The sequence below is a fragment of the Salvelinus alpinus genome, chromosome 1 (genome assembly GCF_045679555.1).
Source record: "Salvelinus alpinus chromosome 1, SLU_Salpinus.1, whole genome shotgun sequence".
NCBI lineage: Eukaryota > Metazoa > Chordata > Actinopteri > Salmoniformes > Salmonidae > Salvelinus > Salvelinus alpinus.
The window spans coordinates 113946150-113963649 of NC_092086.1; the positions used below are offsets into that span (position 1 = coordinate 113946150).

Below are 17500 nucleotides of genomic sequence, written 5' to 3' on the forward strand. Positions count from 1 at the left end.
TTAAACGTTTAATTCAAATAACAAAAACATTAACATAGGTTTTTAAAAAGCAATACACCCCATTAATAAATTGAAATCCACATTAAAAATACATCAGAAAAAAAGTGAGGTTGACTATGTGATTAGGAAAGATGGGCAAAAAAATGCAACCATCCCTCTGTCAAATACAGTGATCACATTTCAGAGCCAAACTGATTTTATAAACTTGTACAACTAAATATAAATGACTATTTTGCACAAAACAGTTATTCTCCAACTTCAAAACATTTCTCATCAGCACCAGGTCGACGTCACCACACTTAGAGGATGACGTAGGTTCCCGGATGTGGACAGAACGAGCGACAGTGATGCATGCGCCTGTGTGACACACGCGACAACGCTGAGCTAGGCTAGACCAGAGCAATGGAAAGTAGCCAGCTAGCTTGGTAGATAACTGCATTGAATCTGAAAACAAGCTAAACTGTCCAAGTTTAAGGCACCACCTGGATGTACAACTACGTTTTGCTGCAAGTTGACCCTAACCGGAAAGCCTATTAGTGTTTCAAAACAAATGTAGCCGCTAACATCGTTATCGGATAAAGATTTTGGCTAGCCCTTGCTAGCGCAGGCAGTCGTCAGTTTTGCTTAGTTAAACACCGAGAGCAAGTAAGAGAGATACACTTGTGTGGATTACGTAAACATATCAAACCAAGGTAATTTATTTTTATTTTTTTTATGTTGGTGCAACTTCTTTACAACAAGAACAATTAGCGACATGCCGGATGTGCAACTGCATGAAACTATTTGTCTGCCAAGTTAGACTCGTTTCCCTTCTGTGTCTGTCTGCTGGCTCCTGTGCTTTTCTCCCGCATCGCAAGATTGACAGACTGACAGCCCGTCTCCGCTAAAACTTTTCTATTGGCCGCAGACAAAGACATCAATATGGATTGATCAATCAAACACGCCACGCATAGTTGGGACGGTTCGGAGTTGTCATTTCCAAAGACTCATGTCCTTATATCCCAGCCCTTTTCCCAAGCCCTCAAAACAGGCACGCTTCATCACGTTATTTCGCGGCAAAAGTTAGCCAGTCCACGTTAGCTGTGCTAGCCCCCCTAGCTCTGAAAACAGGCTTACGAGGGTAGGTAGCATCATTATGTAACGTCAAATATTTCAACCTGCACATTTGATCTGATAGAATAGCACACTTTTGTCTTGATGCCAAAATACAACTATAGCCTTAGCTATATTTTCATACATTGTCTCAATAACATTGTCTGTCTTGTCATCATCATCATTGAAGAAAGACTAGGTTTACCAGCTATGCTGCAGACCTAACCCCATGATTATAAATTGAACGAGTGAATTTGGGCGTTGTTATCTTGTAATAACAAAAATATTTCAATGTTTAAAAAAATTAAATAATAATATAGCCAACTATCGATGTCAAAGAAATGTTTGTTTTCATATCGACCCAATATCATCGTTTATGTGCCAAGAATTTGGATGGTTTGAAATGTTGACAAACAGATAGACCTTCACACACCCGCTCGCACGTTTCCGTTGACAGTACGCACTCGAACACAATTATATCTGCCTTCTAAACCAATCAGTCAATAAAACATTTACAACAACAAAAAATGTTTTGCAATGTCAACAACGTTTATCAATTTTCCTCCTTGTAAATGTACATTTCACCCCACCAATTGCTGTCAGCAAAAGTGCAGGAATCGATATATTAAAAGGTAGCTAGGTGGCTGTAGAAACCAACGGTATTACTGTTCTGTGGCACACACACATGGGGCTCAAACTCGGACGAGTGGAAGCTGGAAATGAATAAAAGTTCTGTCAATGATCACATTCCATTTACAAACGGATATTTATAAACGTTCAGACCTACTTTCACTGCATGTGTTGACTATTTTTTATAAAGTCCGCTTTATATACATTTTCCGCGGTCTTTATAGCGTTTATGTATTTATTTGTATATGCACAGGATTGTCACTTCTTGATCTCTGGCTAAACTGCCATTAGCACAGCTCGACGTGGATTTGGGGAAACATTTCTATGCCAATTTTCTCTCTATTTTATTTCACCCGATTCATACATTTTATCCTAAACCTCCTGTTGCACAAGGATGCGCTGAGAGAGAATAGGTTTAAATGCAAAGTGGAATCTTGCGCGACTCGGCTCCAGGTCGTCTGGATTTTGAGGAAGATCTAATAGTCGGTCCCCCTCCCATCCGTGCGAGAACTGGCGTCCTCTGACCGCAATTTGTTTCCATGTTTTTAGGTTTGTGTGATTTTGCTAAAATGCATCACCAACAGCGAATGGCTGCCTTAGGGACAGACAAAGAACTAAGCGACTTATTGGATTTCAGTGCGGTAAGCAATTGTTTAATATTGCAATGACCACAACCACGGCACCGACCTACCGGCGACTGTTTAAATTTTTTATTTGTATGGCATAGATAGACTAATGTTTTTGTTATTCATTGTGATGTATTTCTTTAAAAGTGTTTTTTTCTGTACGTCTTTAACTCAACGTAAAACATATGATTTAAGCAAGTTATAGTATCCTAATTGTGTTTTCTATTTTTCCCAAAACATGTGCAGAGAAATATGATATTGCATTAGTAATTGTGTTGTTTCTATAGATGCGAAACAGCGATTTGAAAATGTTCCCAACATCAATGGTAGTATATCCCATTTTAAGTATTTTTTTCTTGTTTCATTCTGTCCTAGAATAGACCTTTTTTAAATAAGTTTTAAACTCCTGTCTTTTTATGCATAATTCTAGTGACAGCTCTCTCTGTCAGTAGATCAGTCCCAGTAACATAACTGCATGCGGGAGTAGCCCACGATAATATATATCAGCTTTAACATATAGTCGTTACTTTTCCAATGTTGATGATTTTATTTCATGTTATGAATAACGGATAATTGACTTTATTCCGACCCGTTCTAGACGTGGCAAATATTTGTCTTTATAACGCTGTGTGTTCGGGAAGTTGGGACAGGAAACGTGCCTCTCGGCCATGTTTCTTGAACCAATAATGATCGCTACTTTTAGTCAACTTCTAGCTGTTTGTGAGAAAAAAATATATATAAATCACTTTTATGTATCAGAAATACATTTGATATTTGCTAATCCAGACATCTTTTTTTTGGTCAGTGTATTTACAGCGATGTAGACGTTATTAATAATTACAGTTTTCATATTGCTATTATTTCTGGGGAGTACACTATCATTTTAAGGATGCAGTAGAATTAGAAGACACTGCTATTGGTCAATATGGATGACCATATGCAGCACAGATAGCCAATCAGGGAAAGTACCAGTACAGTATTGGTGTTCAGCACTCAGTTGAAGTTGGCTTGGGGTTTCCATCATAGACCACAATTATACTTATTCTATAGCAGAAGGCTATTATTATAGTTATTTCAAAACGTGATAATACGATTTGACAAAAAAACACTACATGCCCTATTTATTGATATATTTAAGATTGAACTTTTAAGCAATAAGGGTGTCTATTGTAAAGTACTGTTTCTTGTCTTTCAGATGTTCTCTCCTCCTGTTAGTGGTAAACACGGACCAACCTCTCTAGGAAGTGGACATTTTGCAGGCTCAAGTATGTCAATCTCAGCTCATTTAAATAACACAATTACAGCTGTGGATACTGCATATGTTGTTTGAACATGTTACTATCGTTTTTTAGCTTCAATGTGTATTTTTTTCCCCCTCTTACTTACAAGGACTATTTATATTATTGCAGATTATATTTAGCTTTGTTTATCAGATATTAAGAATATAAGGGTCTCATTGTACATCTGTATTTTTTAAATTTACATTTAATCAGGCATGTCAGTTAAGAACAAATTCTTATTTACAATGACGGCCTAGCGTCATTCTGCCTTGGGGCAGAACAACAGATTGTCAGCTCGGGGATTCGATCCAGCAACCTTTCAGTTACTGGCCCAATGCTCTAACCACTAGGCTACCTTACCGCTACAAAACATACATCATACATTATTATTGATAACCCTTTAAGTTGTGAATATCTCTGTTGCTATTGACTCCGTGTGATAGTAGTGGGTTTACATGTGATTTTTCTGGCTTCAATGGACCTCCCACTCAGTACATAGCTGAGGAGGCCTGATGTGTCTTTAAACAGCAGGCCTCAGGGAAGACTCAGGCATCTTTCCTCTCTGGTTAGTAGCAGCAGGCCTCAGTGAAGAATCAGGCATCTTTCCTCTCTGGGTAGTAACAGCAGGCCTCAGTGAAGACTCAGGCATCTTTCCTCTCTGGGTAGTAGCAGCAGGCCTCAGTGAAGACTCAGGCATCTTTCCTCTCTGGGTAGTAACAGCAGGCCTCAGTGAAGACTCAGGCATCTTTCCTCTCTGGGTAGTAACAGCAGGCCTCAGTGAAGACTCAGGCATCTTTCCTCTCTGGGTAGTAACAGCAGGCCTCAGGGAAGACTCAGGCATCTTTCCTCTCTGGGTAGTAACAGCAGGCCTCAGTGAAGACTCAGGGATCTTTCCTCTCTGGGTAGTAACAGCAGGCCTCAGTGAAGACTCAGGCATCTTTCCTCTCTGGGTAGTAACAGCAGGCCTCAGTGAAGACTCAGGCATCTTTCCTCTCTGGGTAGTAACAGCAGGCCTCAGTGAAGACTCAGGGATCTTTCCTCTCTGGGTAGTAACAGCAGGCCTCAGTGAAGACTCAGGCATCTTTCCTCTCTGGGTAGTAACAGCAGGCCTCAGTGAAGACTCAGGCATCTTTCCTCTCTGGGTAGTAACAGCAGGCCTCAGTGAAGACTCAGGCATCTTTCCTCTCTGGGTAGTAACAGCAGGCCTCAGTGAAGACTCAGGCATCTTTCCTCTCTGGGTAGTAACAGCAGGCCTCAGTGAAGACTCAGGCATCTTTCCTCTCTGGGTAGTAACAGCAGGCCTCAGTGAAGACTCAGGGATCTTTCCTCTCTGGGTAGTAACAGCAGGCCTCAGTGAAGACTCAGGCATCTTTCCTCTCTGGGTAGTAACAGCAGGCCTCAGTGAAGACTCAGGCATCTTTCCTCTCTGGGTAGTAACAGCAGGCCTCAGTGAAGACTCAGGCATCTTTCCTCTCTGGGTAGTAACAGCAGGCCTCAGTGAAGACTCAGGCATCTTTCCTCTCTGGGTAGTAACAGCAGGCCTCAGTGAAGACTCAGGCATCTTTCCTCTCTGGGTAGTAACAGCAGGCCTCAGTGAAGACTCAGGCATCTTTCCTCTTTGGGTAGTAACAGCAGGCCTCAGTGAAGACTCAGGCATCTTTCCTCTTTGGGTAGTAACAGCAGGCCTCAATGAAGACTCAGGCATCTTTCCTCTCTGGGTAGTAACAGCAGTCCTCAGTGAAGACTCAGGCATCTTTCCTCTCTGGGTAGTAACAGCAGGCCTCAGTGAAGACTCAGGCATCTTTCCTCTTTGGGTAGTAACAGCAGGCCTCAGTGAAGACTCAGGCATCTTTCCTCTCTGGGTAGTAACAGCAGTCCTCAGTGAAGACTCAGGCATCTTTCCTCTCTGGGTAGTAACAGCAGGCCTCAGTGAAGACTCAGGCATCTTTCCTCTCTGGGTAGTAGCAGCAGGCCTCAGTGAAGACTCAGGCATCTTTCCTCTCTGGGTAGTAACAGCAGGCCTCAGTGAAGACTCAGGCATCTTTCCTCTCTGGGTAGTAGCAGCAGGCCTCAGTGAAGACTCAGGCATCTTTCCTCTTTGGGTAGTAACAGCAGGCCTCAGTGAAGACTCAGGCATCTTTCCTCTCTGGGTAGTAACAGCAGTCCTCAGTGAAGACTCAGGCATCTTTCCTCTCTGGGTAGTAACAGCAGGCCTCAGTGAAGACTCAGGCATCTTTCCTCTCTGGGTAGTAGCAGCAGGTGTAGCATGTCAGCTGTGGGGTTTGAATGTCAGCGACGATGCATTTTTAGTTGTTGTTTTGTAGGGTCTACGGGGTTTGTTGCCTTAGTCTTTTGTCTGTAGCACAGGAGCAGAAATAGTGTTTTAAAATGTAATTTCCCTTCATGTGGATGTGTAGAACCGGTTTGGGTAGTGACAGCAGGTGTATGTAGCGTGTTATACTACACCCAGTCCAATCTAGTACAGGTTTAAACCGAATGAACTATAAAGACGGAATTCAATATGACATTTTTATTCAATGGTTTGAGGGGAATGGCCTCGTCTCTGAGGGGAGATCCTCGGAGTCAGATGATGTGGTTGCAGCTAGCCCCCCCCTGGCATTGGAACCCCACCGCGGGGGGGGGGGGGGGGGATTCCAATGACGGGTTCTTAAAGGTATTATAGCTGTTGGTGGTGAGGAAGTGGATGGTTGTCAAACTGTTGCAAAAAAAATAAAATAAAAAATAAGCAAGTGAGAGAACAAGGGTAAGTTAACATGTAAATACATCCCGAACATTTACACCCCTCATTGGTTGAGAAAGAGGAAGGTGATACTTGCAAAAGTGAACCCATAGGTTAACCAGCCGGCGTGAGGAATGTGCATTATTACGCCGTGCTCATAGGTCATAGGGTAAATAGATGAATGACATTCCACACAGGGCTAATAGGAAACGGGAGAAGAAACAAGACGTTGTGATGAGGATACGTTTTGTATTCATTCCCACAATGCCCCTAGAATAGGAACCATTAGTGAATTATGTTCTGCTTACCGGATGATGATAAACAAGCATTCAGACCAAGAGAGATGATGAAGAATTTTGTTTACGCTGTTGTTGTTTGTAGGCCTTTGTGGCATGCAGTTCACTCTTTTGTCTCTGTAGCACATTAGCAGAAATGTTGGTGTTGTGGAATAGACATTGCATTATAATTTATCTCTGTAGGTAGACTATATCTCTGTAGGTAGGCTATATCTCTCTGTAGGTAGACTATATATCTCTGTAGGTAGGCTATATCTCTGTAGGTAGGCTATATATCTCTGTAGGTAGACTATATCTCTGTAGGTAGGCTATATATCTCTGTAGGTAGGCTATATATCTCTGTAGGTAGTTAATATCTCTGTAGGTAGGCTATATATCTCTGTAGGTAGGCTATATATCTCTGTAGGTAGGCTATATATCTCTGTAGGTAGGCTATATCTCTGTAGGTAGGCTATATCTATCTGTAGGTAGGATATATCTCTCTGTAGGTAGGCTATATATCTCCTTAGGTAGGATATATCTCTGTAGGTAGGCTATATATCTCTGTAGGTAGGCTATATATCTCTGTAGGTAGGCTATATCTCTGTAGGTAGGCTATATATCTCTGTAGGTAGGCTATATCTCTGTAGGTAGGCTATATATCTCTGTAGGTAGGATATCTCTTTCTGTAGGTAGGATATATCTCTCTGTAGGTAGGCTATATGTGATCGACCGGCTCGAATCTGTTTTATTTAGCAAAATTTGAAATTGTGTTTTTTTACGTTGGATAAAAGTATAGACTCTGAGCTAGAAAATGGTATATCAAATACTACATTTGAGGAACAATGGGGATGTAATTCTGCTTTGAAAGTTGATAAAATTGTAACCCCACTTTTTTTGAAAATGGCCCTTAAATGTTTTGGTACCTACTGGAGAGCTCTTCTTTGTCTACACCCATTCAACATCATTCACACCCTCTTAAGCCTCAGCTCCACCCATCTCTTTAAGGATTCACGTGTGAGGCCATGTGATAAACAGAGTGAGTACGGTAGTGTACTAAACGACCAAAGATTTGAAGACTAAAGGCCGGTTTATAGTACGTCAAACGACATGTCTGTAGACAGTTGTCGCAGTGACATCATGAACATTCTATTGTCGTCCGACGTCAAACTTGTCGGTCGTGAAAAAGTAGAAACACAAAAAACCACCGGCTGCATGACGTCAGCAGCCTGGTGGTTCCAAAATAGCATAACTGGTGTATTTTAACACCAATAAACCCATCCGTTAAAAAAATTATTGATTAAATGTCAATCTAGAAAACCAGGCAACTTAAAGCAACTTTCTTAACAATGTTTTGGTTCGTTTCTAGCTTGTTAGCATGTTAGCTTGTTAGCATGTTAGCTTGTTAGCATGTTAGCTTGTTAGCATGTTAGCTAGCTAGCTAACGTTACGTTAACTGGCTAGCCAGTTCAAATAATAACCATAACATATATCTGACAACGTCCTACGTTTAGCTAATTTGTATTTATTTTTACAGGAAAATAAACTCACAACAATCATTATTTACAAGTTAATGGCGAGCCAATTACAGAATATAACTAACGGTTGTGAGTGTGACTAAATAACAGCAGGGCATTCTACCGGAGAATTTTAGAACTCGGACATAACGTTACATCCTAATCTGACTTTGGTGTAGGTCATGTTGTTCTTCACATTACCATCTCTGGTAAACACTATAACACTATATCAAATAACATCTATGTTTATTTGTCACATGCACAGGATACAGAAGGTGTAAACGGTACAGTGAAATGGTTACTTGCATAGTGGAATCTTTTTGTTTAGACATGTAGATTGCTAGCTAGCTAAACAATGAACCAATCCCAAGTCATAACGTTACTACCCTGCATGAATCTACAGGTAGCTGAAGCAATGCAACTAATAGGATCAACGTTAACTAGCTATCAAACATTGTGCTATAACTAGCAATACAAAATGGCTCTGAGATACGAATAATATTACTACACAGATCATACACTTAACGTTAGCTAGCGAGCCAGCCAGCTAACGCTAGCTAGCTAACAGTATGCTTTAACTTGCAATGAAAATGACTTTCTGACAAAATTAAAAACATATAATATCTGAAAATGTAGCTAGCTAGACTCCCTTACTCTTCTCCCTCTCTGTCACGGATGCCATGGTTGCCCTTAGTTTGAAGATGTAATCCGGAGACCGGTGTTTTATACAACAGTATAGCTATCATACTCTGCTTCCACCGGGCATTCCACTGATTTCAAAACTCGGTCCTCCAGAAAGTGGAGAGCCTTAGCAACACATTTGCAGTTCTTAGTGATACCTTTCAAAAATAGCCTCTGTCGGTAGGCTATTTCTCTCTGTTGGTAGACTATTTCTCTCTGTCGGTAGGCTATTTATCTCTGTCGGTAAGCTAGTTCTCTCTGTCGGTAGACTATTTCTCTCTGTCGGTAGGCTATTTATCTCTGTCGGTAAGCTAGTTCTCTCTGTCGGTAGGCTATTTCTCTCTGCCGGTAGGCAATTTCTCTCTGTCGGTAGGCTATCTCATGTGACTTTGCAGTATCATATTTCCATGCACCACTATATCAACATTTTATTTGCTAAACAAACATACATCATACCAGTGGACATTATGATGTGTTTTAATCTGTGTCTAAAGGAAAGGCCTATATAAAAGACAATAACAGTTTGTTTACATTTATTAAAGGATTCTGGCATGGAAAGCACTTTGTCCTGGTTGGCTGTGTTTTGGGAGATGTTGAATGAGTTAAATGTTTTCTTAGACCGTACTGCTGATACACTGCTTCCTGTCTCTAATTAGGCCTGAGTGTGGTGTGTGTGGATGACAAGCTTAATGCCAATGTATAGGCCTAGTCTACCAGGAGTTGGATCAGGCTTTACATATTGAAATAAGACACACAGTGGAACAGGAATCATCAACTAGATTTAGCCGTGGGTCTAATTTTTCTTGAGCGTATGGTCACGGGGCCAGCACATAATTACAACTCATTTGTAGTCTCCAAATTGACCGCAAGAAGCCCAAACATATATAATAAATGGACTAAAACGTAATCATTTCAAACCTTGCTTACATTTGTATACGATCACGTCTCTCTATTTTGCGTGGGAATACTTGGGAACAGATTTTCTTAAATTAAAATCACTTGGAGCTGATTTCCTGGTGTTTTTACAGTCTTTTATGTCCAACAATAAAAATGTGAACTTAAATAAAAATACTCGGGGGGCCAAATAGCTTGCCGCCACTAGGGGAACTCTGCTTGAAAGATTTCATATTATAGGGATCATCCTAAAATATAATGACCCATAATTCATTACCTGGATACCTCACTGTGGTTTCAACATCTCAACTGCTTATTAAATGTGTTCATTTTTATTTAACTAGGAAAGTCAGTTAAGAACAAATTCTTATTTTCAATGACAGCCTACCAGGGAACAGTGGGTTAAGTGCCTTGTTCAGTGGCAGAACAACAGATTTTTTACCTTGTCAGCTCGGGGATTCGATCTAGCAACCTTTTGGTGACTAGCCCAACACTCTAACCACTAGGCTACCTGCCGCTACCTGTTGGGTACTTCCATGTTTTTATCTTGTAGTAGCCTAAGCTCTCATATCCCAACTGCTATTAAAGGTGTTGGCTACTTCCTGGTGTTGGCTACTTCCAGGTGTTGGCAACTTCCTGGTGTTGGCTCCTTCCCGGAGTTGGCTACTTCCTGGTGTTGGCTACTTCCTGGTGTTGGCTACTTCCTGGTGTTGGCTACTTCCTGGTGTTGGCTCCTTCCTGGTGTTGGCTACTTCCTGGTGTTGGCTCATTCCTGGTGTTGGCTCCTTCCTGGTGTTGGCTACTTCCTGGTGTTGGCTCCTTCCTGGTGTGGCTACTTCCTGGTGTTGGCTCTTTCCTGGTGTTGGCTACTTCCTGGTGTTGGCTCTTTCCTGGTGTTGGCTACTTCCTGGTGTTGGCTACTTCCTGGTGTTGGCTACTTCCCGGAGTTGGCTCCTTCCTGGTGTTGGCTCCATCCTGGTGTTGGCTACTTCCTGGTGTTGGCTACTTCCTGGTGTTGGCTTCTTCCTGGTGTTGGCTCCTTCCTGGTGTTGGCTTCTTCCTGGTGTTGGCTACTTCCTGGTGTTGGCTACTTCCTGGTGTTGGCTCCTTCCTGGTGTTGGCTCCTTCCTGGCTTTGTCCCAAACGGTACACTATTCACCACAACAGTAGTGCACTAGCCTATATAGAGTGGCATTTGGGATGCAGATCCTGTGTTTCCCCGTGTGTGTTGTAGGGTGGCGAGCAGGTGTGTGTGGTGGGCTATGGACACTGCTCTACCCTGTTGCCATGCAACTTGGAGTTGGCAAGCGATAGACGGGAGGAAATGTTTCATAAAACTGTGAATTGACAAACACATTTTGTTTTTAATGAAAACCGAAATCTTATATGTACATAGGCCCAAATTTAGGCTTTTTTTAATTGATGTTTTCAAGTTGAACATCAACTAAGGAGGGTATCAGTAAAGTCCATCTGTGGAATTTAAATGTGCTTTTGTGAGAGAAAAAACAAAGCCGCACATGAACAACCAGGCTCAGCCCCTGTTCTGGCTGTGCCAAAGTTCTGTGTGTGTGTTTGTGTGTGTGTGTGTGTGTGTGTGTGTGTGTGTGTGTGTGTGTGTGTGTGTGTGTGTGTGTGTGTGTGTGTGTGTGTGTGTGTGTGTGTGTGTGTGTGTGTGTGTGTGTGTGTGTGTGTGTGTGTCTCTATGCCAGAGTTCCACTGTATGAGGAGAGATTTGGGTGAAGGAGGAAGATATATCCTTGTTGTCTTAATCAGGCATATCATTATTAGACACCGTTCAGGGTAAATACCGTCTTAACAATATCCTACAACGTTACGTTTGATCTACTTGTACACAGAGTCACAGACAGATAGTGTGTGTCTGAAATGGCACCCTATTCTCTATATAGTGCACTACTTTTAACCAGGGCTCTGGTCTAAAGTAGTGCACTATATAGGGAATAGGGTTCCATTTGGAACGCTGTAGGATAAAGTGCTTCCAATGCAAGCCTGACTGTTCCCCGGTTCCTCTATTCAACATGATCTGTCTTCGTCATGCCTGTCAGTCAAAAAGAGACTGATTGCATTCAAAATATAGACGAAGACAGGAGAGGAGGGAAACAATAATGTAAACCTGGATTCCTTCCTCCTTTCCACCGCTCCCTCTCTCTCTCTGTCTCTCTGTCTCTCTGTCTCTCTGTCTCTACCTCTCTCTCTCTCTCTCTCTCTCTCTCTCTCTCTCTCTCTCTCTCTCTCTCTCTCTCTCTCTCTCTCTCTCTCTCTCTCTCTGTCTCTCTCTCTCTCTCTCTCTGCCTCTGGACTCGTGTTAAATTGTGTTATTCTCAGGAAGCAGAACGAGCCTGACAAAAACCCGAGCCAAACTGTAATTATTGCTGCGGATTAGGAATTAATGGGTGTTTTAGCTATAATGGCGGTATTATTAGCAGTATTTAAAAGTATTTAATACTAATCATGATAATCGTTTTGTGGTTGTCTCTTGAGTCGTCTAATATTTTTCACCTCAAGGCCTTATAGGTTGATATTAATAATCGATTATTGTCTCTCCACGCTGGGTTTCATGCCACGGAGAGACGTCTTGGGTCGGTGACAAGTTACAATACAAGAGACAGACAGACGCCAGCGCTTCACTTTGTCACTGGTACCTAATAGCGTTGGTTAAGGACGTTGTACAAAGTGACCGTCTTTTACATTTAGTCGCCCACATACCATGTGATGACTGTAAAAGTCTCTGTCATCAGTGAGGGGTGAGAGCCACTGGATTAAAAGAAATCATTCCAATCCAGAGGTTGTCTATGTGGAAAACCAATCCCTTCCCTAAAGAGACACACCGACAGTCTGATAGCTTTAGGATGAATGATTCAAGTCTTGTAGTGTTAGGATGGAAGCTTTTGGTAGCTGCTAGGATGGAAGCTTTTGGTAACTGTTAGGATGGAAGCTTTTGGTAACTGCTAGGATGGAAGCTTTTGGTAACTGCTAGGATGGAAGCTTTTGGTAACTGTTAGGATGGAAGCTTTTGGTAACTGCTAGGATGGAAGCTTTTGGTAACTGCTAGGATGGAAGCTTTTGGTAACTGCTAGGATGGAAGCTTTTGGTAACTGCTAGGATGGAAGCTTTTGGTAACTGCTAGGATGGAAGCTTTTGGTAACTGTTAGGATGGAATCTTTTGGTAACTGCTAGGATGGACGCTTTTGGTAACATTTAGGATGGAAGCTTTTGGTAACTGCTAGGATGGAAGCTTTTGGTAACTGCTAGAATGGAAGCTTTTGGTAACTGCTAGGACGCACCTGTTGATACTGAGCTATGAAGGCAGTCGCGGTCAGGTTTTTAAATTGGTTCTTTAAAAATAAAACAACCATAATGTCAGGTTACCTTGTAATTAACGCCGTAGCTGAACGGCACGCTGTGAAACCCTGAAACAGAGAACTTTCATTTTGAGGAACTGTCAAGAAAGTGATGGAAACTAATGTTTACTTTCAATTAAATGACGTGATTCATTCTGACTTACGTCTTCATCATCTGCACTGTACTGCCCAGGTAGTTAGAGCTGGTACCCTACTGCCCAGGTAATTAGAGCTGGTACCCTACTGCCCAGGTAGTTAGAGCTGGTACCCTACTGCCCAGGTAGTTAGGGCTAGAGGAGGGAACACAGAGCCTTGAGGAAGGCTGGCAGGGCTAGAGGAGGGAACACAGAGCCTTGAGGAAGGCTGGCAGGGCTAGAGGAGGGAACACAGAGCCTTGAGGAAGGCTGGCAGGGCTAGAGGAGGGAACACAGAGCCTTGAGGAAGGCTGGCAGGACTAGAGGAGGGAACACAGAGCCTTGAGGAAGGCTGGCAGGGCTAGAGGAGGGAACACAGAGCCTTGGGGAAGGCTGGCAGGACTAGAGGAGGGAACACAGAGCCTTGAGGAAGGCTGATCTGACTAGAGGAGGGAACACAGAGCCTTGAGGAAGGCTGGCAGGACTAGAGGAGGGAACACAGAGCCCTGAGGAAGGCTGGCAGGACTAGAGGAGGGAACACAGAGCCTTGAGGAAGGCTGGCAGGGCTAGAGGAGGGAACACAGAGCTTTGAGGAAGGCTGGCAGGACTAGAGGAGGGAACACAGAGCCTTGAGGAAGGCTGGCAGGGCTAGAGGAGGGAACACAGAGCCTTGAGGAAGGCTGGCAGGGCTAGAGGAGGGAACACAGAGCCTTGAGGAACGCTGATCTGACTAGAGGAGGGAACACAGAGCCTTGAGGAAGGCTGGCAGGGCTAGAGGAGGGAACACAGAGCCTTGAGGAAGGCTGGCAGGGCTAGAGGAGGGAACACAGAGCCTTGAGGAAGGCTGGCAGGACTAGAGGAGGGAACACAGAGCCTTGAGGAAGGCTGACAGGGCTAGAGGAGGGAACACAGAGCCTTGAGGAAGGCTGGCAGGACTAGAGGAGGGAACACAGAGCCTTGAGGAAGGCTGGCAGGGCTAGAGGAGGGAACACAGAGCCTTGAGGAAGGCTGGCAGGACTAGAGGAGGGAACACAGAGCCTTGAGGAAGGCTGGCAGGGCTAGAGGAGGGAACACAGAGCCTTGGGGAAGGCTGGCAGGACTAGAGGAGGGAACACAGAGCCTTGAGGAAGGCTGGCAGGACTAGAGGAGGGAACACAGAGCCTTGAGGAAGGCTGGCAGGGCTAGAGGAGGGAACACAGAGCTTTGAGGAAGGCTGGCAGGACTAGAGGAGGGAACACAGAGCCTTGAGGAAGGCTGGCAGGGCTAGAGGAGGGAACACAGAGCCTTGAGGAAGGCTGGCAGGGCTAGAGGAGGGAACACAGAGCCTTGAGGAACGCTGATCTGACTAGAGGAGGGAACACAGAGCCTTGAGGAAGGCTGGCAGGGCTAGAGGAGGGAACACAGAGCCTTGAGGAAGGCTGGCAGGGCTAGAGGAGGGAACACAGAGCCTTGAGGAAGGCTGGCAGGACTAGAGGAGGGAACACAGAGCCTTGAGGAAGGCTGACAGGGCTAGAGGAGGGAACACAGAGCCTTGAGGAAGGCTGGCAGGGCTAGAGGAGGGAACACAGAGCCTTGAGGAAGGCTGGCAGGGCTAGAGGAGGGAACACAGAGCCTTGAGGAAGGCTGATCTGACTAGAGGAGGGAACACAGAGCCTTGAGGAAGGCTGGCAGGGCTAGAGGAGGGAACACAGAGCCTTGAGGAACGCTGATCTGACTACAGGAGGGAACACAGAGCCTTGAGGAAGGCTGGCAGGGCTAGAGGAGGGAACACAGAGCCTTGAGGAAGGCTGGCAGGACTAGAGGAGGGAACACAGAGCCTTGAGGAAGGCTGGCAGGACTAGAGGAGGGAACACAGAGCCTCGAGGAAGGCTGACAGGGCTAGAGGAGGGAACACAGAGCCTTGAGGAAGGCTGACAGGGCTAGAGGAGGGAACACAGAGCCTTGAGGAAGGCTGGCAGGGCTAGAGGAGGGAACACAGAGCCTTGAGGGAGGCTGGCAGGGCTAGAGGAGGGAACACAGAGCCTTGAGGAAGGCTGATCTGACTAGAGGAGGGAACACAGAGCCTTGAGGAAGGCTGGCAGGGCTAGAGGAGGGAACACAGAGCCTTGAGGAACGCTGATCTGACTAGAGGAGGGAACACAGAGCCTTGAGGAAGGCTGGCAGGGCTAGAGGAGGGAACACAGAGCCTTGAGGAAGGAACACAGAGCCTTGAGGAAGGCTGGCTAGGACTAGAGGAGGGAACACAGAGCCTTGAGGAAGGCTGGCAGGGCTAGAGGAGGGAACACAGAGCCTTGAGGAAGGCTGGCAGGGCTAGAGGAGGGAACACAGAGCCTTGAGGAAGGCTGGCAGGACTAGAGGAGGGAACACAGAGCCTTGAGGAAGGCTGGCAGGGCTAGAGGAGGGAACACAGAGCCTTGAGGAAGGCTGGCAGGACTAGAGGAGGGAACACAGAGCCTTGAGGAAGGCTGGCAGGGCTAGAGGAGGGAACACAGAGCCTTGAGGAAGGCTGGCAGGGCTAGAGGAGGGAACACAGAGCCTTGAGGAAGGCTGATCTGACTAGAGGAGGGAACACAGAGCCTTGAGGAAGGCTGGCAGGGCTAGAGGAGGGAACACAGAGCCTTGAGGAAGGCTGGCAGGGCTAGAGGAGGGAACACAGAGCCTTGAGGAAGGCTGGCAGGACTAGAGGAGGGAACACAGAGCCTTGAGGAAGGCTGACAGGGCTAGAGGAGGGAACACAGAGCCTTGAGGAAGGCTGGCAGGGCTAGAGGAGGGAACACAGAGCCTTGAGGAAGGCTGGCAGGGCTAGAGGAGGGAACACAGAGCCTTGAGGAAGGCTGATCTGACTAGAGGAGGGAACACAGAGCCTTGAGGAAGGCTGGCAGGGCTAGAGGAGGGAACACAGAGCCTTGAGGAACGCTGATCTGACTAGAGGAGGGAACACAGAGCCTTGAGGAAGGCTGGCAGGGCTAGAGGAGGGAACACCAGAGCCTTGAGGAAGGCTGGCAGGACTAGAGGAGGGAACACAGAGCCTTGAGGAAGGCTGGCAGGACTAGAGGAGGGAACACAGAGCCTCGAGGAAGGCTGACAGGGCTAGAGGAGGGAACACAGAGCCTTGAGGAAGGCTGACAGGGCTAGAGGAGGGAACACAGAGCCTTGAGGAAGGCTGGCAGGGCTAGAGGAGGGAACACAGAGCCTTGAGGGAGGCTGGCAGGGCTAGAGGAGGGAACACAGAGCCTTGAGGAAGGCTGATCTGACTAGAGGAGGGAACACAGAGCCTTGAGGAAGGCTGGCAGGGCTAGAGGAGGGAACACAGAGCCTTGAGGAACGCTGATCTGACTAGAGGAGGGAACACAGAGCCTTGAGGAAGGCTGGCAGGGCTAGAGGAGGGAACACAGAGCCTTGAGGAAGGCTGGCAGGACTAGAGGAGGGAACACAGAGCCTTGAGGAAGTCTGACAGGGATAGAGGAGGGAACACAGAGCCTTGAGGAAGGCTGGCAGGGCTAGAGGAGGGAACACAGAGCCTTGAGGAAGGCTGGCAGGACTAGAGGAGGGAACACAGAGCCTTGAGGAAGGCTGGCAGGACTAGAGGAGGGAACACAGAGCCTTGAGGAAGGCTGGCAGGACTAGAGGAGGGAACACAGAGCCTTGAGGAAGGCTGGCAGGACTAGAGGAGGGAACACAGAGCCTTGAGGAAGGCTGGCAGGGCTAGAGGAGGGAACACAGAGCCTTGAGGAAGGCTGGCAGGGCTAGAGGAGGGAACACAGAGCCTTGAGGAAGGCTGACAGGGCTAGAGGAGGGAACACAGAGCCTTGAGGAAGGCTGACAGGGCTAGAGGAGGGAACACAGAGCCTTGAGGTAGGCTGGCAGGACTAGAGGAGGGAACACAGAGCCTTGAGGAAGGCTGGCAGGACTAGAGGAGGGAACACAGAGCCTTGAGGAAGGCTGGCAGGACTAGAGGAGGGAACACAGAGCCTTGAGGAAGGCTGGCAGGGCTAGAGGAGGGAACACAGAGCCTTGAGGAAGGCTGGCAGGGCTAGAGGAACGAACACAGAGCCTTGGGGAAGGCTGACAGGGCTAGAGGAGGGAACACAGAGCCTTGAGGAAGGCTGACAGGGCTAGAGGAGGGAACACAGAGCCTTGAGGAAGGCTGGCAGGGCTAGAGGAGGGAACACAGAGCCTTGAGGAAGGCTGGCAGGACTAGAGGAGGGAACACAGAGCCTTGAGGAAGGCTGATCTGACTAGAGGAGGGAACACAGAGCCTTGAGGAAGGCT

General features: G+C 46.0%; 1 protein-coding gene across 18 annotated transcripts in view; it reads left to right on the forward strand.

Moving 5' to 3' along the window:
• The first annotated feature begins 355 nt into the window (after positions 1–355).
• LOC139539324 (transcription factor 4-like) overlaps positions 356–17500 on the forward strand; it is a 556664-nt gene continuing 539519 nt past the window's right edge. For 2 of the 18 annotated variants that reach the window (XM_071342156.1, XM_071342182.1), the window contains exons 1-3: positions 1815–2363; positions 2636–2674; positions 3544–3613. In XM_071342156.1, the coding sequence (XP_071198257.1) occupies positions 2262–2363; positions 2636–2674; positions 3544–3613 (211 nt within the window). In that variant the 5' untranslated portion in view covers positions 1815–2261. Of the gene's footprint in view, positions 693–1799; positions 2364–2635; positions 2675–3543; positions 3614–17500 lie in introns of those variants that run through there. The other 16 variants (XM_071342152.1, XM_071342236.1, XM_071342162.1 and 13 more) reach the window with 14 other exon arrangements.